At 52.9% G+C, this 20,062-nt stretch overlaps 1 protein-coding gene across 2 annotated transcripts; it reads left to right on the top strand.

Moving 5' to 3' along the window:
- Positions 1-8: 8 nt before the first annotated feature.
- SYNDIG1L (synapse differentiation inducing 1 like) lies at positions 9-18,680 on the top strand. 2 transcript variants are annotated; one of them, XM_002914694.4, is made up of 5 exons: positions 9-196; positions 14,765-14,939; positions 15,127-15,602; positions 16,578-16,718; positions 16,908-18,680. In XM_002914694.4, exons 3-5 carry the CDS (start codon positions 15,186-15,188, stop codon positions 17,064-17,066), a joined length of 717 nt encoding a protein of 238 aa, XP_002914740.1. In that variant the 5' UTR covers positions 9-196; positions 14,765-14,939; positions 15,127-15,185; the 3' UTR covers positions 17,067-18,680. The 2 variants fall into 2 exon arrangements, with proteins under 2 accessions (XP_002914740.1, XP_034499194.1); XM_034643303.1 differs by having other exon boundaries at positions 15,124-15,602.
- Positions 18,681-20,062: the final 1,382 nt, after the last annotated feature.

Genomic DNA, 20,062 nt, shown 5'->3' with positions numbered 1-20,062 from the left:
GGGACGGGCGGGAGCTGTCCGCGGTGCTGAAGCGGCGGCGGCGGCGGCGGCGGCAGCGGCAGGGACCCGGGGCCGGGAGCAGAGGCGCTCTCCTGGGATCTCCACCGCGGCCACAAGGCGGGGGCGCCGTCGTTCACCGGCCCATGCTGGGCCCCCGAGCCCCGCGGAGGAGGCGGGACCGTCCTCTGCGGGACAGGTAAGGGGCCGTCTGGGGGCGCATCGGGAACCCATAGCTAGGCGCGGAGGCTGTATCGAGCTGGGGAGGTAGTGGGACCCCTTTCAGGGAAGGGGGCTCAGCCTCCCTGCTGACTGCACCTTGCGCGCCACCAGAGATCGCGCCAAGTCTATCCCTACCCTTACCCTACACTCTGAGGATGCTGGGAGGGGCCTGGGGGACTGGGGCCCAAGTAGGCACCTGGACACCCTGACCCCACACCCCCAGGCCTTGACCCCAACCTGAGGCAGCTCTTAGACACTCTACCCACCAAGAAAGATAAAGAGAGTATCTGGGACTCCTGTGCCCCAGTCCCCACCATGGTGTTGCTCACTAGGGAAATCTGAGCCAGCCTCACTAAGCATCCTTCTCTTCCCCAAGCCTGCTCATCAGGGTGACTGGAGTGGCTGCTCTCACCCCTGCTCCACCCTCAAGATTTCTTTGTCCTGGAAATGGCCCTTGGGCCAAGGATAAGCCAGGTCCCTTAGGACCGATTAACCCGTTTCTCCAGGGAAGGAAGAAGGTACCAGAAAATACCTTCCTTTTTTCCCCATGGCCTTCTTGACTCTAATGGAAGGAGGCTGGTTTTGCTTTATACTGCTTGGTGCATGACAGCAAAGAGTGGGGGAACCTGAGCCTTGTTTTCTATTATGTGGCTAAATGCTGGTCACCCTAGACAGAGCCTCCATTTGGAGTCCTCCCTCTTTCTGGCAAGAGTGTGCTGAATGAGCTCATTTAGGCCTGCAAAGTGCTTCCAATTCTTCAGAGCAGAGTTCTCTGAGTGGCAGAATGTAGTGATCAAAATAAAACTGCGTAGAAGATCAGCCTATCACTGTGGCTGACCACTGGTCTTTTCAACCCAGCACAACTTCCCCACCCCCACCCCCGGTGATAGAAAGAGCGCCGGACTAGGAGTTCTTGATGGGCCCTGGCATGTATCAGTTTGAAGCCAGTTACCTGAACTCTCAAAGCTTCTGAGCCTCAGTTTCCTCATCCATAAAGTGGGGTTAAGATAGTGCTGCGCTCATCTCAGGGAACTGCCTTGGCACTCAATGAAACAATGCACCTGATTGAAGGCTTGTCATCTGTAGGTCGCCATGCCTGTGTGAGCTGCTGTCACTGTTCCCATCATCAGCCAGGCCTGCTGGCAGTGACCTAATCAGTGTTACCCCTACCCCCTTTTCTCCCAGCAAAACCAGCCAGGCTTCCTTTGTCCTTGGCCTCCCTGGGGTCACAGTCAGTGAAACCCAACTTATAAATCTTGAGGAGCCAAAAGGGTTCTCTCCCCGCTTCTCTTTCATTATCACCTATAGAGGATAGCATAGGGTGAGAGTCTGACTCACAGTTTCGGTGTTTTTTTCCCCCAAGAATCACAGATCTATGGAAACAGCTCCTTGAAGGCAAGGATTGTGTTGTTTTCATCTCTTTGCCTCCCTGCACACCTCCCCTCCCCCACAGCACCTGGAAGATAGTAAGGACTCAGTAATTGGGTATAAAATAAGAGAATAGAGTGTTAAAATATCTCCAAATAAAAGCATTTGACTGGAAGTTGGGAGCCCCATATTCTGGCCCCAGATCCTCTCCACTGCCTCAGGCAGGCCTCTTCCCCTCTATAGGCTTCGGTTTTCTCATCTGTAAAAGAGGGTTGGACTAGATGAGTTCTAACATTCCTGATGTTCCGTGAGGCGCTCTGAGGGCCATCCTGAGACCACAAATCCCTCAGTCCTTGAACACAGCATACCAGTTTCATTAACCTGGTTTTCAGAGTAAGTTAATGTCCTTTCAGCAAGGAACTGGATTTTATGAATGGAGTGGAAGCGAGCAATAGGAATCTGAAAAAGCCATTTCTATTTCTGATGTTTCCTTAAGATCCCCCTCTCTCTCTTATTTTCTTGGGAGAGCCATGAGCGTGTATAGAGTTGCTGAGCCAGAGGGCCTGTGCCTCCAGGCCAAGAGGCCAGGAAATCACTCCCCCCTAACATCCCTTCTGAGTAGCCAAAGCCCAGGAACCCAACTCTTGGCCATCTCCTCCCAGGGACCCTGCCTGGCTGGATCCCCTCTCCTAAGAAGACTGGAGGAGGGGACAGTCGGGAAAGATCCATCTCTGGGGAGAGTTTTTTTTATAGAAAAACAAAATGAGCTTCCCTGACAATAATTTTCCTCAACTGTGGCAGGCCCGGCCAATGTTCAGAAAAACCTTAGCTAATTGGCACTTGGTTAGAGCTGAGTAAGCCATGTCAGTGACCTCCCTGACTTACCCTGCAAGCACCCAACGAGGGTAGGGGATCAACCGCTATGTGCCCCCCCCCATGTCAGCACATTCTGGCTCCCAGCTGTTGGTGCAGCACTGGCAAAAATCAGCTCTCCAGAGTTAATGGACAATCACTAACCCTCATAACAAAGTGATGGCAGCCGCAATACAGCAAGCATAGAAAAGGGCTTTATTTTCTGCGACATTGGTCTGTGGGGGTGCTGGCCTCCTGCTGGGGCTAGAACAATGCACCACCCCACCTTCCGTAGCTATTCGGGTAGATACCCCACCCCCTGAGTTGTCAGAGTGCAAGACGTCTCTGGTAACCCAGGCAAACACATGTGGCTCCTCTCTCAACCAGGGAAAACTACCCACTAGCTAGTCCTGTGTTCCCCTCCTGCCAGCTCCCCGCTGAGGCTCCTACTCTGACCCCTTCTGCAGTACCTCAAAGGAAAGAAGAGAGTCAACCCTGGCCCGTGATTAAGTGATCTCGGTTATCTGGGGCTAGGGGCAAGGGGGGATCAAGGAAGAGGAAGAGATAACTGTCACATGGTCATTAAGAAATGACGTGTGTGTGTACATGTGTGTGTGCGGGCACGAGACGGAAACATTGAAATACACACATGCAAATCTCTTCCCCTTCACACACAAAATGACAGAGGCAGAGAATACGATAATATCTAGAGACATCTGCACAGTATTAATTACCTTCAAGTTCAAAGGCCAATTCATCTTTGTATCCTAGAGGCACGTGCAGTCCCAAAGTAACACCATTCCAGGGAGAAAGTAGAAGAAACATCCCAGTTCTCTAAACCGTTGGCATTTTCTAACCCCCTTTTCTTCTCAGGGGCTTGGTGGGCATCGTGCCTGGAGCAAGGTCCCCTCTGCTCCAAGATGGGGGACAATAAAGACTGATCTCATCCCCAATCTTTGTACTCAGCTTCTCTCTTCTCTTTACTCCTCCTTTCTTCTCTCCTCTCCATCCTGCCTGCAGCTGCCATCAGCAGCCACCACCCCCTCCCCCAAGCAAGCCGAGCTGGGAGTGAGGTTCCAATGCTCTACCTCTCCATCAGGTGTGTTATCTTCTGCCATTAGACACACTGTTTGCTTCTAAGTGGTTGGGAACGAGCTGCTTCAGTGAAGAGACAGGTTGCTTCAGCAAGAATAAAGATTTGATTTCTGCCTGAAAATGGACTAATTTGAGGAGTGGTGCCACTGTCCCAATCCTCCCAGCAATTTTCACCTTTGTCGGCTACAAATCCATCCCCAGGCCAATGGATTGCGCTCTGAGGGAGAAGCCAGTTCAGCCCATGGGCCCAGGGTGGCAGCAGATTCTAAAAAAGGCAGACTGATGCTCCCTGGAAGTGTCTAGGAAGCCTCCCCTAGGAGTTGAGAAGTGTTCCAGCCGTTTTATCTCTCTTTCCTCCGCCCGCTCCCCTCCTCTCATTCTTCTCCATAGGTCCTTTGACAATTCTCAAGTCTCCCTCCAGCTATGACCATGACCCAGGGTTTCAACTGCATACATCTAATTGCCAGGTGGAGTTTCTGCCCTCACATCCCAAAGGCAATTTAAGACCCAACTCATCCACTTCTCCTTCCCATCCTGCTCTTCCTTGTGGAGGGCGTGTGTGTGTGTGTGTGTGTGTGTGTTTCATTTTACTAGGTTGGTATATGGTGGGCCTTTTTAATCTAAATATTCTTTTTTTTCCCCAGCTCAGTAAATGCTTCCTGTTTCTATTCCTTTCATTGTTATTCCTGTCCAGTCTCTCTGTTGTGTCTTTCTGAAATTCCTATTAGACAGATGTTGGACCTCTGGGACTCTCCTCCTGTCTCTCACCTTTCTTTCATATGCTCCATCTTTGTATCTTTTTGCTCTCTGTTTTGGGGAATTTCATAAACTTTTTCTTTCACATGAAAATGTTAGTCTTTAACTGTGTCCATTCTGTTATCCAGTCTCTCCATTAAATTTTTTTAAGTTGTATTTGTTCAAGTAATCTCTACACTCAACATGGGGCTCGAACTCACACCCCCAAGATCAAGAGTCACATGCTCTTCTGACTGAGCTACCAGGCACCCCACTCCATTAAATTTTCGAAAATTTAGACAGTTGTTTTCATTTTCTGAAACACCATCATGTTCTTTGCTCCTTTTTCATAGCAGCCTGCTCTCGCTTGATGGATGCAAGGTCCTCTTTTTTTCTCTCAGAGGATATAAATGAAAAAATTTTAAAGATCTTTTCTGGAACTTGAATGATTTAGGTCTTATTGAGTCAATTGCTCTATTTGTGTATTTAATCCTTCTCTTTTATTTTCATGGAGTTGTTCTTCACTATCCTTTGAGGTCCAGTCAGACTTACAAATAAAGGAAGGTATTGACTAGCATAGGCAGCTGGTGTGGACTTCTCTGAAGCTGGATGAGTTTGTGTCCCTAACAGAACTCTCCCTTGCATGAGACTTTTTCTTCTTCTAATTCTGTTTGGGGCCACAGGTGCCTCTGCACTGATTTCTTCACCAAGGAATTTCATTTGTTCTTTATCTCCCAGAAATGCCTCAATGTTTCTGGTCCACTGATATCATTCTTTGTTGTTTTCCAATTTTGTTATGATTTCATTCTTTAAAAAATATATGCCCATCATTTTAATAGAACCTTAAAAAGGAGAGAAGGTGGTCATTTGTGCTCAGGTTGCATTCTTGAACCAGCAGCCTTCCCCCTGGATTTTCTGTCTCAACTAGTGGCATCACCTTTTACTTCGTTGACAAAGCCAGAAGCCCAGAAGTCATTCTTGGCTCCTCTCTCTCCCTCACTTCTAGTTAGCTACAAAGCCCCATTCATTCAGCCTCTTGACTCCTCCTCGGATATAACTCTTGCTCTCCATCCATTTTGCCACAGATCAGGGTCAGGTCCTCATCCTCTCCTGCCTGCTTTTTTATAGTAGTCTCTGCACAGGACTCCTAGCCTCCATTCTCACTCACCTCAAATCTTTTCTCTCCACTGCGGGCAGCCAGAGCGCTCTAAAACCCAGGTATGACCATATCACTTCCTTGCTACCACTCTCATTGGCTCCTCACTTCCCACAGGAGAAAGCTTCTCTGCATGGAACAGAAGCCTTCCCACCTTTCCTGCCTCATTCCATCAATACCAGACCATCCTGTCTTCCCCTCCATTCCACCACCCCATACTTCCGTGCTATTTCCTCACCTGGATGGCTCAGATTCTTCCTTCAAGACTCAGTTCAGATGTCACCTGCTCTGAAAGCCTCTTCTTAGTTCCCACCATTGCCTCCACTCCAGTCCCAGGATAGGAGTCCCTTATCAGTGCACCCCTAGCACTCCGTGGTGCAGCTAGCACACCTTACCCCATTGTACTGAAATTTCATATTTGCTAGTCTGTATTCCTCCTCAAAGCGGGTACCATTTCTTGTTTATTCTTGAATCCCGAGAACTGGTCTGAAGTGACTGCTCAAGAAATTGTGCAGATGTGCTCCATCTATCCCAGATCCTGGAAAGTACTTTCTTATGGGGGAGCCTTAGCATACTGCGCCCCCTCCTTCACTAATTCACTCATTTATTCATGAGATCAACTGTTTGCTGAGTGCCTGCTATATGCTAGGTAGAGGGCGTCAGGGATGGGGAAGACATAGTCCCCACGCTCTGGAAGCTCACAGTCTGGTGAGGGAGAAAGACACTAATTCAACAAATCACACATATAGAAACAGAGACTGTGATAAGCTCTTTGAGAGAAGGAGCTGGAGCCTGGAGAGCGGATCGCCAAGGAGCCTAAATGCAGCCTGAGAATGTAGGGCCAACTCCCTGAGGAAGTGACTTTTGAGCTGAGAGCCAAAGGATTCTGATGTGAGTAGAGTGGATGCTTCTGAGAAACGCAGCTGTGAGGTGAAGGAGAGAGAGGACAGGAGCTCTAAGAGGGAAATGGCGCTGAGGAAAGATGTTCCAGGTATCTGTCGCTGCCTAACTAACCCCAAAACTTAGTGGCTAAAACTAAGGACACTCTTTAACTAAAGACATTTTATTATACCGCATGACCTTGAGGGTCAGAAATTCACGCAGGGTTGAACGGTGTGATTTTTCCACTCCATGCGGCACGGACAGAGGTCCCCCGGTGGTATTCAGCTGACAGATAGAGCGGTTTGAAGAGTCCAAGATGGCTTCCCTCTCACGTCTTACATCTTGGCATGACTGGAAGGCTGGGCTCCGAGGGTCCCATCACCCAGATCTCCTAACGCACATGGCCTCTCCAGCGTGACAACCTGAGTAGTCAGCTACGTACAGGGTGGGTTGGGGTTCGGAGAGAGCACGTTTCAGCCAGCAAGGTGAAAGATGCATGGCCTTTTATACGCTGGCCTCTGAAGTCACTCAGCATCACTTCTGCTGTGCTCTGTGGTTGAAGCGACTGTCACGAGCCCACTCAGATTAGAGAGGAGGGACATAGACACCCCCCCCAACCTCTCGAAGGGAGGAGTATCAAAGTATTTATAGCTGGATTTTACAATCATCACAATTGATTTCTTTTTTAAGTGAGAAAGAATACAGTATGTTTAAGTGCCATTAGGAAGGATTGGGAGTTAGGAGCAAAGGCAGAGGAGAAAGGATAATCAATGGTGTCAGCTTCCTGAAGAGGCAAACTGAAGCGAAGAAAGCTAAGTTCTCATTTTTCCCTCAACTCTGACTCTGCCAGCCCCCCCCTCCACCCCTGACCCCCGGCTTTCTCTCTTTACTGTCAGATGCAGTAAGCCACAGCCATAAGGCTAGTCCAGAGATCATCAAATCCAGCCTCAAGCCATCTACAACCACTGTAGTCACAGCACTCCACAGTTTGCCGAATGGTTTACATATTATCTGATGAGGGGAGGACCTAGCATCTAGTCTTAAAGATTTCACCTTTTCCCTGGCTTTTAATCATTTATATGTCATCCTCTGCCTTACCAAGAAGATCTCGCTTTTATCTTTTCGGTTTAGAAGCCATCATTCTTGTTCACTAAGAGATAGTGGTCAGGAGCTGAGCGTCCTTGCAATGGCCCTGTATTTGTATGAATCCAGACCTTGAGGTCATCTAGGCAGCCACCCCCGGGCTGCTAAGTCACCCCACATCTCCTAATCTTTTCGTAAAGCTCCCATTTCCCATGCCCTTCACTGAGGCCTTGGATTTTAACCTATTCAAGGCCAGGTCCTCAGCACTATCACACCCACACCACTTCTCATGCCCCTCTGCCCACAGTAGGCTCTGAAATGTGTAGTGTGAGCCCAGGCTTTGGAGTCAATTAACCTTGGGTTCAATTCCAGTCCCCACTGTTCAATCTTGAGCAAACTACTTGACCTTTCTGAGCCTCAGTTTCTTCATCTGAAAAATGGGAAATAAGAATAGCCAGCTCCACTGGTCATTGCACAGTTTCGAGGTGAAGCGTATGAAACCCCCGGCTCCTGCAGGTGGGGCTGCAGTAAGTTGCACCTGTCATTATTCCACAGGGTCCCATCCCAAAGATGTGCTCCAACTTGGGGGCACACATTACACTGTCCCTTTGGCCTCCTTCTAAGGGTTTACAAGGCGTCTTCCCAAGCACTTCAGAGCCCACTGGTAGCACACGCAACAAAGCAATGCCGGGCCCCCACCCCTGCAGGCAACCTGAGAACCCGGTGCCCTTCGGGCCAGGAGCATCTCCCATCAGACCGACCTGGGTCAAATGGGGCTCTGCCACTCTCCAACTGTGTGATCTCAGGAAACCTGTTTAAATTTTTTTTTTTTTTTTTAAAGATTTTATTTATTTATTTGACAGAGATAGAGACAGCCAGCGAGAGAGGGAACACAAGCAGGGGGAGTGGGAGAGGAAGAAGCAGGCTCACAGCAGAGGAACCTGATGTGGGGCTCGAACCCATAACGCCGGGATCACGCCCTGAGCTGAAGGCAGACGCTTAACCGCTGTGCCACCCAGGCGCCCCAGGAAACCTGTTTAACCTCTCTCAGCTGCAGTCCCCCCCCCGCCCGCCATGTGAAAGAGGATGGCTTGAGTGAGATACTGCATTTGAAGCACGTGGCACGGCGTTCAGGACAAAGCAAGCACTCAATAAATGGGAGCAAACACAGAGGGGCACTAGCTCTTGGCAACTCTGGAGTCAGGCCTCCAGGTGCGTGTCCAGCTCACCACTCACCAGCTGGGTACCTTTGGTCACTTAATACTTTCTCATGCCCCGGTGTCCTTATCTGTACAATGGGGACAATGACGGCATAAACTTCATAGGGTTACCAGAGGCTACTAAGAATCAAATGAGAGAACTCGTCGCATGTAGAATCATGCCTGGAGGACAGTAAGAACTTAATTCGTGGGAGATGCTATTATTATTTCACCCTTTTACTTTGTTTGGATTTTTTTTTAAGATTTTATTTTTAGGTTATCTCTACACCCAGTGTGGGGCTCGAACTCACAACCCTAAGATCGAGAATTGCAGGCTCTACCGACTGAGCCAGCTAGGCACCCCTCGTTCATTTTTTTTGAGACTTTTGTGTGTTTTTATAATTAAGGTGCACTGCTTCTAAGCAGCTTGTAATTGGCTTTTGTTGTTTTAAAGACCCAGTCATTTTTTTTTGTTTTTTGTTGTTGTTGTTGTTGTTGTTTTTAATTAGAGAGAGAATGAGAGAGAGAGAGCATGAGAGGGGGGAGGGTCAGAGAGAAAAGCGGACTCCCTGCTGAGGACTCCAGGATCATGACCTGAGCTGAAGGCAGCCGCTTAACCAACTGAGCCACGCAGGCACCCCAAGATCCAGTCGTTTGTTAAAAGATCGGCTTTGACATATAATGAAAGTCATTAATTTTAAGTACACAATTCAGTGAGTTTTGTGAAATACACGCAGTCATGTCACCACTACCACAATCAAGATACAGTATCACTTCGTCTCTCCCAAAAGTCCTCAGGGCCCTTAGCAGTCAATCCCCCCCTACCCCTACTCCTGGCCCTTAGCAGCTACTGAGTCTTCTAGAATTTCACATAAATGGAATAATTCACAGCGGACTATCTTTGTTTTTTTATTCCATTTACATTCCATTTACATTCAGTGCGATGACTGATACAGTTGGGTTTAAGTCTAACATCCTACTATTTGTTTTTTGCCTCGCCTGTTCTATATTCCTTTTTTAATCTTGCCCCATTTTGGATAAATCAAGTATTCTTATTATTTCGTATTCTGGATCTATTAGCTTACTGGTTACTTTTTTTTTTTTTTTAACTATTCTTTCAGTAATTATTAGAGCAGGGTTCTTAAAGCGTGGTCCCTGGACCAGCAGCATCAACACCACCTGGGAACTTGTTAGAGATGTAAATTCTCAGGGTCATTTCGGAACCATCAGCTGTGAGGAGGGAACCCAGCAGTCCGGGCTAATGATGCAGGTGATGTTAGCGCACGCTAATGACTGAGAACCGCAGCCCTGGACAAATTCTGCTTCTGGCCGGCAGTGCGGCTGTGTGCAGATCACCTTAATCCGATTAGGTTGGAGCTGATTCAAAGCCTGGCTTCTGTGCCTGTGAGGACTGGGCTGTTTCTGGTTTGCTCCTGGTCCTCGGGGATACCCCTAAAGAGGTCCCAGTTGAAAATCAAGGATGTTTCCTGGGGCCCCTCCTTAATAGGCCCTGAACTCCCATTTTTCTCCCCAGCCTCTGAAAAAAACTGCTGGGAGGGCAAAGTGATGCCACTGGTGGGACTCACCTCTTGGTGTTTCTCTTTCCTCTGGGATTTTGCTTCCGTGGTGATTCTTCGCCGCCTTCCTATCGTTCCCTAGCTTTTCTAGCTGTTCTAGGCAGTTTGGTGCGCCACAGGCTAGTCGGCCACAGCTAGAAGAGGAAGCCCCTATCCTGGGACTCTCCCAAGAGAAACTACAGGGTCAGATGAACATTTAGAGCAGTTCAGCTCTTGGCACATGGTAAAAAGCTCAATAAATATTATTGTTCTTCTTCTCCCAGTAGAATCCCAGGGTCATACAGAGCTGAGCTGTTAAAAATCAACCCCTGCTACCCTTCCATACATTTTATAGATAAGCAAACTGATATTACACTGTACGATTGGACTCCAGAACAGTCAGACCCCAGTGGGAGACTATCTTTGGACCCCAGTGGATTCCTGGAGGGCTTCCTGTCCCTGCTCTGGAGGCGGCAGTGTGCTCTCCATCTCTAAATCAGGGAGTGGAAAACCTTAGGGCCCCGCTCGGTCCTCAGCTCAAAAGGAAACAAGCCAGGGGCTGTGGCCTCCCAGATCCACCTCTCCCTCTCCTTTTGTGGGGTCCAGGCCTCTGGCCCCAACTGCACAATCTGGAGCAGCGTGCACACGTGTGCACGAGTGTGGGCACACACACACACACACACACACACACAGACATGCTCACCAGCAAGTAGGCAGGCTTCCAGGTCAGCACGAACAGCAGGCACACACAGGTGTGTATGAGACCGGGAAGAAAAGGAGATTAAAACGACTCTGCTTTGAGCACTGGTCTCTTACTCCAGGGAACAGGGAGAGGCAACCCTAAGCAACAGGCGATAATGTCAGGCCAGGCTAAGGGCAGAGAAGCCTGGGCCTGGGGATCTGCCACCCCCTCCTTCTGGCCAAGACTCAGTGTGGGGTCCCCAGGATCAGCTTGGTGGACGCTTATGTGGCCTCAGCAGGTTATGGGGCGAACATGACCTGCTCAAGAATTTGACCCTTGGCTGGACTGTGAGGAGGGGCTGTAGCCCATAGCTCGGCGGACATATGGAAGTGGAGGGACGTGTATGCATGTGTGTGTCTGTCCATCTGTCTGTGTCAGGGCAGGCTTTGATGTTGTTCTCAGCCTTTAAACCCAGAAGGAACCCCCAAGCCTGGAAAGGCTTAAAACCAATTTTAGATAATTTGGCTCAGAAGAAATCTATGCAATTAATTTTTTTCTGGTTTAAAGGAAGTACATGCTCAATGTAAAAATAAATATGGGAAACGCAAAAAAGCGCGGAGTAAAGGGGATAATGGAGAGCACCTGCGCAGCCACAGCCGGCGAGAATCGCCGCGGACGCCTCGGTGGAGTTGGATTACACGCGCGAACCGCTTTCTTTTCTTCCTTCTCACTGGAGCTGCAGTGAGCATTTTTCTCCTGTCATTCCTCTTTGTAAACCTGTTTCGAGGCCTTGTACCACCGGATTGTTGTACCGTAATTTATTTCACTTGTCCCTCATTGTCAGGCATTCAGGTGGCTTTCAGTCTGTCCCTGTTGTGGAAACCTGGGATCATGCGTCTTTGTCCACAAAGCAGAGGAGCCCTGCCCCACGGCGCAATCGGAGTGCGGTGGAGGGGAGTGTAATCCAGGAAAGGCTGTGCCCTGGGTTTCAGTAGCTCGGCTGGGTATGCTTTGACCAAGAGAGGATGGCTGGCAAGAGCAGGGGGCTGAACAGGGACCCCGCTGCCCCCGCCTGCCCTGGACAAGTGCGCTGTGCAAATGTGCCTGCAAGTCTCCAGAGCTCCGGGGTCTGACTCGTGGCCACAAGTATCCTTCCTTTCCTTCTGGGGAACTGGACAGCTGACTGGCCAGGGCCTCCTATCCCTACTTCAGGGCATGGGGCAGGGGTGACTCTGAGGCATGAGTCTGCTTGGAGGGCCCTGGGGCTGGTCCTTCCCACCCACCCCGCCAAAAGGCCGCTACCTACCTCTGCCCTCATAGATGACAGTAGGGACCCTTGGGGCTGTAAGCAGAGGGGGCATTAAGACCAGTTGGAGGAGAGGCTAGGGGGCCTTTGGAAGCCATGTCCTAGAATCCCGTAGGGTAGGCAAGATGGAGGGCAGGGCGTGGACTGTGGCAGCCCAGGGCGAGTTGGGAAGCCAGGGGATGATGCTATGGCCCCGCTGTCACTGGACAGGGAGATGCCCTGCCTTCCCTTTGCCTCCCGCAGGGTGCTCGAGGGGCCATGATGGGGAAGGTGGCACCTCACTGGGTTCTGAGCGTGCTCATGTATCCCTGAGTCTTGACGGGGGCAGGCAGTGGGGGAGTTCACTTCTGAGGAGCTCCTTGAGGCTGTGGGATCATGGAGTGCTGGTGCCACCATCGACATCAGTGACCACTTAATCCTCTTACTACTGATAGGGAAACCAAGGTGCCAGATCAGAGAGCTAATGCGGGATGGGTCAGGGACGGAACCCCAGTGAACCTGACTCCCAAACCCATGAGCCTTGGGGTCACATGCCCCTCGACTGCACATCTGTGAGTCACGTCCACTGGGGGTGGGGGGAGGCTGTGACAGGGACTCAGAAGAGACCAGGGGGTCAGAGAGATGGGGGGGATCCGAAGGGGCCAGGCCCGCTGGGAATCTGCCCAGAGGAGCCCAGGCACATCACTATAGTCCCTGGGGCTCCCTGCATGTGTAACTCCCAGAGAGGAAGGAGGAGGGAGGAGTAGTGAAGCCCCTGTATGTGTGAGCTCCACCCCTCCCGAGGACCCATGTCCCATCTCCGCACACGGAGAAATTTCTGCCACAGCTGGGTGACAGCCCAGGTAGGACTTGTAATGGCTTCATGTGCCCACAGAGCCCCCAGGTGCAGGGCAGCCCAGCATCTCCAGCACCATCTGTGCCCTCCCTGGGTGAAGAGCTGGGCACTTTGGGTCCCTCCATGAATCTGTTGGACATTCTCGGAGCCCCAGCCCCAGAGGCCACACTTGTCAGGGCTCGGAGCCTCTGAGGCACTGGCAGCCTCCTCTTGCTCCTTTGCCTCCAAGCAGTCACCAGCCTCCCTCCTCCCTCCTCCCTCCTAGCCACCAGCCAGGGAACCCTGCCCCCCACCATGGACTCACCCTCAGTGCCCCCCTCCAGTCTTGCCTGGCCCTCCCCTGCCCCTCACTCTGTCCCACTCCCCATTATCCCTGGGGCCCTGCTTAGTCTGCAAGTTTCCCAAAAATCAGCTTTCTGGAATCCAGCCACTTCTCTTGGGGCAGAAAGAGAAATGGTCAGCCTCTGGCTGTGGATTCTTGATGGGGAGTGGAACTGGAGAGGGGGTCTAGACAAACCCATCCCTGGGGGCAGAAATCCCTCCCCACACTGTTCCCTTTACCATCAGGCCAGAAATGACCCTACATGGGTGAAGACTGAAGCCCGGAAGTAAGCAGAGCAGTCCCCCATACTTATAACCTGTAATGGCATCTCAGCCATCTCTGGATCCTCGGAACAACCTTGGGGGTTGGGCTGGGATTATTGTCTGCACTTTACAGCTGAGGAAACCCAGAAGGGCGTGATTATTTGCCCAAAGTATCAAGGGCAGGACCAACTCTCTGATCTTCAGGTTATCAATCCAGGGCAAGACATGACCTGTCACCCTTCAACTACTATGGGCCTGGCAGGGAGAGCACAGGGTCCCTGGGGCCACCTGGCCTGCCCCTCTCCTCTCTCCGTATCCCATTTCTACCTGCCATACCCCAGAGTATGTGCAGGTTTGTGGTAGACACGTTCCCAGGCTGCCTTTCCCTCCTTCAGCCAGCCGTGAGCACCCACTATGCGCCCCTCCCAGGTGCTCACAGCTGGCCGAAGGAGGAAGCGGTAGCCCAACAGGGGGTCCACACGCTGGGCTATGAGTGTATCTACGCTTCCAGCTGGGAAGTACCAGTCAAGCCTTTAGTGCCCAGGAGGCCCTGCCTTAGATCCCACAGGACATCCCAAAGCCACAATTTGCCTTAGAGGGGAGATTATTCTAAGGTGCATGCCCTTAAGACCATAACTGGGGAGAAGCCTCCTCTCCTCGGAAGAAGGGACAGCTGTGAGCCCATGGCCTGTGCTGAGCTCTGAGCTAAGCGCAGTCCCATCCAACCCTGAACAAATCCTCCCTCAACCCAATATCATCCCTGCTACCAAGTCCTGTCAATATCTCCCCACTACTAATTTCCCATTGTCCTCAGCTGACCTGAAGCCACAGCAAAGCCCCCTCCGGGTGTCACCGTGAGCCCAGCCCTCTCCAAGCCATTCCCCACACACAGCCACGGGAAAACTTCTGGACCCAAGTCGCATCCTATCACTCCTGCCAAGACCCCTGCAGTCCTCTTAGACCTAAACAGGGCTGCATGCTCTGGCCCCACACCGAGCCCACTTCTCCCTCTCTACCCTGAGAGGCACCAGCCTTCTCCCAGGCTCTCAGAGCGACCATCCTTGATCGGTCTGCATGAAACGTGTTCCCCGTCCCCTCGTCTTGCCAACCAGTCCTCTTGCTTCGGCTCTTGGCGCCAAAGCCTTCCCTGTACCTTGGGTCAGTTGTGTCCCTCGCTCGTTCTTACAATCCTTACTGTCCTTCTCCTTCAGGGCAGGTGTCTTCAGCACTGTGAACTCCGTGAAGACAGTGTGCAGCCTCCCCTCCCTCTCCCTGCTCCCTGCCTTTCTCACCGTTGTGTCCCCAACACCTGCACAGCGCCTGGCAGTGAGCTGACGCTCAGCTGTTATGTGTTCCCGGGAGAGAGGAAGGAGCCAACTCTATGAGGTAAGTGCTGCGGCTGTGCCCACTCTGTAGACCAAGGACAGTCTGAGAAGAGAAGTAGACGGCTCGAGGCCCCGCAGCTGGCCGGTGGCAAAGGCCGGGTCCGAGGGCCTGCATTTTTAAACACTTCCAGTCCTGCACCCAACACCCGGGACTCAGCGTCTGTCTGTCTGTCTTGCTCGCCCAGCAGGCTCCCTGAGGACGGCTCTGCTGGCCCAGGCTCCCCTCCCCAGAGCTGCCCCCAGAACCATGGAGAGTCTGAGTGAACTGCAGAACCCTCTGCTGCCTCGGAGCCCCGCCCCCCTGCACGGTCCCTACCCCTATGCCGAGGCTTCGCGCAGCTGGTCATGCCAAGACAAGCTCTACTCCTACCTCCTGGGTGGGGCTGGCTCTGCTCGCGCCCACCAGCTCCTGGACCCGGGGTCCCTGCAGCTGGCTGTGGAGGCCTGGTACCGGCCCAGCTGCCTCCTGGGGAGGGACAAAGTCAAGGAAGCCAGGGCAAGCAGCTGTGAGACCAGCTTCACGGAGAACAGGGAGCTCCAGGCTGGGCCCACGGAGCGGTCCACAGAACCTGGCCAAGAAGAAGAGGATATCAGCATCCAGACTGTGTCCTACGGGGTTCAAGAGGAGCTGCAGGGCCAGGAGAACGACCAGGAGGAGGAGGAGGTGAGGGCTTGTGTTTAAAATGCAGATTTCCGGGGCGTCTGGGTGGCACAGCGGTTGGGCGTCTGGCTTCGGCTCAGGGCGTGATCCCGGCGTTATGGGATCGAGCCCCACATCAGGCTCCTCCACTATGAGCCTGCTTCTTCCTCTCCCACTTTCCCTGCTTGTGTTCCCTCTCTCGCTGGCTGTCTCTATCTCTGTCGAATAAATAAATAAAATCTTTAAAAAAATAAATAAATAAATAAATAAATAAATAAAATGCAGATTTCCAGGCCAGCCTCTGGGGGTTGAGATTCGGTGGGCCTGGCTTGGGGCCCAAGAATCTGTATGTTTCCGAAGAAAAGGTTCTTTGGGCACAGGTGTTGTCCATACTTTGAGAAATACAAGCTTGGGTTGCTGACTTAATTTTTTAATAGCATTTATTGTTCTTGTTCTCTTAATTATATAAGTAATTTAAAATAAAGAAAACCACTGGAAGAAAATATTATTATTTTAGTAGATGATGTTCTAGTCTTTTCTCATTCAATGTTTTTCTTCCACCCTACTCCCCCCAACAGATCCTGCTGTACACAGTTTTATCACCAGACTTTTCTAAGCAACGTACCTCAGTACTGCTCCGCGTCATTCACTAGTTGTCTACCAGGCGAACTTTAAGGGCTCCATGGGATCCTGCTGTATGTTCTCCCATCACTTATAACTCAGTCTCCTGCTCATTGGGCATTAAGACTCTTTCTCTTCTTTCACAGTTACTATTCGGTGATGCGCGTGACTATATGTGGATACTTGCCTTTCTTTCTTGGTACCTAGTGCTAATTCCTAAGGAGGGAGTCACTGGGTCACAGTCAAGGCTTCGGGTAGAGAGTGCGGAGCCCAACCTGCTACACTCCTACCCGCCGCAGATGACACTCCCTGTGGCCCCACATCCTTGCCACCGGTGATCCTGGGCCTGGTCGCAAAAGCCCTACGTGTGTTTTGCAGAGTGATGTGACCTCGACAGACAGTGAAAGTGAAGACAACTTCGTGGCACTGCCCCCCAGGGACCACCTGGGCCTTACTATCTTCTCCATGCTCTGCTGCTTCTGGCCCCTGGGCATCGCTGCCTTCTACTTCTCCCAGGGGGTAAGAGCACGAGGGCCGAGGGTGCAGGGCATCCGCTCCAGCCCCGTCCCTCCACCAGAGGGCTTGACCAAGGACCAGGGTGGGGGGGGGCGGTGCTTGTGGGTGCAGGAGGGGGTTGGAGCCCAGCAGGCTGGGGCTGTATTGCGTGAGGTTGGGGCACCCCTTTCACCAGCGCCTCTCTCTCCCTAGACCAGCAAGGCCATCTCCAAGGGAGACTTCCGCCTGGCCAGCACCACCTCCCGCAGGGCCCTTTTCCTGGCCACACTCTCCATCGCTGTGGGCGCTGGGCTCTATGTGGCTGTGGTGGTGGCTCTGGCAGCTTACATGTCCCAGAATGGCCACGGCTAGTGGCCAGCACGGCCTGGCAGCCTGACTCCCCTGCCCCACCTGAGGAGTCTGTGGGGCTTGGGGTTGCAGACCTTCGGGAGACCCCGGGCCCCTGAAGACATCCCGCCACCCCGGCTTGTTGGGGGGAGGCCTCCCGGGCCACAGCCTACAGGGCTCCCCCGTCACTTCTTCTCATCCCCGGCCCCCGGTCCCAGAGCAGAGCCAGGGCCCCACCCTCTAGCCCAGACTATGTGGGGAAGCAGGGGAGGGGAGGGCTGCCCACCAAGCCATCCAGGCAGCACCTACCTCTGGCTTGAGGCTGGCTGGGAGCTCAGCCTCTTCTGCCCACCCCCGAGAGGGTCGCCTGCCTTGCCAGTGGCCCACTACCCAGCTCTGCCAGCCTCTCCACAGAGAAAAAGCGGGAGGTTACCAGAAGTGAAAAGGACACCTGGGGGCAGGGATCTGACCCAGTGCTTTCCGCTCATGGGAGTCTCCACCCTGGGGACAATCTGAGCTTCCCCAACTCCACTCTCTGGCCCCATGAGGCCAACACCCCAGCCAACCAGGAGGGAAAGACACAGAGACACAGGGGCCCCTAGCTCTTTCTGGCTCTCTCCCGTGGGTCTGTAAGACACCGTAGATTCTAGATAGAGAAGAAGCGTCTCAGGCATGTAAAGCGCAGCCAAGACAAGTTCTTCGAGCTTCCTTGTGTAGGAACAAAAGGCAGATGTGATGACAGAGTCCTGAAACTTTGCCAGACCACATGGGCCTCCCCACTCCACCCCTGGTCTCCACCCCCATCACCCTTTTCTGGGCTCATCCTGAGTGGCCCTGAGCTAACGCCATCCCAGAGAGAGAGTGTCATCAGCCCAGCAGCCACGAAGCATAGGGCCCCGGGTCCGGCCCTGCGGGAAAGCAGTGAGGAGAGACCCTGAGACATAGTGAGTATAAATGAGGGGAGGGGTACAGGGCTAGCACAGCTGCTGAGCAGCCGGCAGTACTCAGAAGGCTTCCTGGAAGAGGTGTCCCTTGAGCAAGGTCTAGAGGGACAAGGAAAATTTATCTAGGGGATTCCTTTTCCCGTAACTCTTAGTATTCATGAACAGGGACATGGCAGGAGTCTCCAAAGCTATTTGAATTTGGCCTCGAGCATCTGGGCTAGAGCCAAACTACAGCCATTTCTGAGGGCTCCTCCAACTCAGAGAAGAGGGTTGGGCAGCATGTCTCTCAAAGACCTGTGATGTTTTCCCACCTCTGAATGCTGGGGGTCAGTGGTGGGCCTCTGGTCAGCCTCCTTCACTGATGTCCCTACCCAGAGCTCCTCTCAACACTCCCAGCCACTAGGGAACATCCAGAATTTTAGAGGCATCCACGCAGCCAGGAGGGCCGTACATTGGGAAGGCAGGTCTATCCAGGCTCGAGCAAAGGACCCCACTGTGCAAGATCTGGGGACCTGGTCATTCCCAGGCTGCATCCAGAGCCCAGGGCTGTGGAACCCACCTTGTCCCACCATCCTCCCACCCCCCTCCCCGAGCTGCCCCGCCCTCCACTCCCTACATCCCCTGGAGTCCCACAGGCCCAGAATCAGCAGTTTTAATATCCCATTATTGTATATATTTATCCTTGTAATAAACATTTCTGTAACACTGGGTGCCCTCTGGGCCTCTTGGTGTCCTCGCCTGCCTCCACCTTTGTCTGCAGCCCACTGACCTCCAAGACTGACCTCCAGCCCCGAGTCTGCTGCTCTGGGACCCCGGCAGTCTTCTTAAGAAGGCCATAGAAGGAGGGGTGGTCAGGGTACCTACCCGTCCCAGGACTTCTCTGCTCAGAGTAGCCTGGATGCAGAGCGGCAGTGGGCGCTTGATTTCACGTGAGACAAGACAACGTCCACGCCTGAACAAAAAATCCCTTCTGGGCTCGAGAGCTCACAGGTCAGGAGGAAGGGTGAGTGAGGCTTCACTGAGCTGCCTGCACCTATCAGGAGTGGAGGCAGGGCCTGGGGGGCCCCAAGGAGCCCCAGTCCCCTGGAGCCCATTCTTGAGTCCACACGCGCGCGTCCCTCCCTCCTGAGCACTGCTCCAGGGCAGGGTGGGGAGGAAGCCTCAGGCCCCAGGCTCCGCACCAAATCTCCAGGATCCTCTGTCTTCCACGCCCCCATAAGCCTGCCTGAGCCAGCAGAGGGCTGAGCTTGGCTACTAGATTACTATGTATGGGGGGCCCTGGGGAGGTCTGAGATGACACCCCACACCTATACGCGCCTCGCTGGCTTGACACACGCAAGCTGTGTGGGCTGGATGCCCCTGAGACAGAGGTGAGTGCCAGACGTGTACAGGGGCCGCTCCTGGGATATGGTTTGGGGAAGGGAGGAGACAGATCTGGGCAAGGGGAGGTCAGGCTGCGAGGCAGGCCCGAATGCACTGGGGTCTGGAGCCAGGAGACCCTTCAGGGTTGACCCAAGTTGGGACAAAGGGCTGGGCCTTTAAACCCCCTCAGCAAATAGTCACTGGATGGGGGCCCCCCAGAAAAGGAGAGTGGCCTGAGCGAGGAGGCTTTCTACAGCTGGGGCAGCCCACCAAGGGGGCTTGCCCTGAGGCTGTTTGCCACGGGGGCTCCTGCTGGAGGTCCAAGCCTATCATTCCTGCAGTGGCCCTGAGGTGTGTCACCACACCTGCCACACCCACCACACAGCGGCAGACCGGGGTAGTGCTACAGAGCTCCCCTCAGCACTTCGCTCCCCACAGCGACGCTGCTCCCTGGGAACTCTGTGACACTAGGCCAAGGACAAGCCAAAGTGCCAGAGAGCCAACAGCCCTGTCAGGAGGCGTCAGCAAGCGACAGATGGGAGTTGGTGGGCTTCCTGCCCTCTGAATGGGAGCCCTCTGGCTCCCCAGCAGGATTGACTTTCAGTTGCCCACGACAGTGGTTTGCTGGAGACAGTGGCCCTCGCTGGCTGCCTGCCTTCCTGCACCTTCTTCCTCACTCCCCCTACTGCGCTATCTGGGGTCCTCTACCTGCAA

The sequence above is a fragment of the Ailuropoda melanoleuca genome, chromosome 14 (genome assembly GCF_002007445.2).
Source record: "Ailuropoda melanoleuca isolate Jingjing chromosome 14, ASM200744v2, whole genome shotgun sequence".
NCBI classification, from domain to species: domain Eukaryota; kingdom Metazoa; phylum Chordata; class Mammalia; order Carnivora; family Ursidae; genus Ailuropoda; species Ailuropoda melanoleuca.
This window is presented reverse-complemented; position numbering and strand designations above follow the sequence as displayed.

Bases quoted from the DNA above. Each gene is read 5' to 3' on its own strand.
- SYNDIG1L (XM_002914694.4), top strand. From the start codon at position 15,186: ATGGAGAGTCTGAGTGAACTGCAGAACCCTCTGCTGCCTCGGAGCCCC. The intron at 15,603-16,577 runs GTGAGGGCTTGT...TGTGTTTTGCAG, and splicing joins ACGACCAGGAGGAGGAGGAG to AGTGATGTGACCTCGACAGA. The intron at 16,719-16,907 runs GTAAGAGCACGA...CTCTCTCCCTAG, and splicing joins CCTTCTACTTCTCCCAGGGG to ACCAGCAAGGCCATCTCCAA.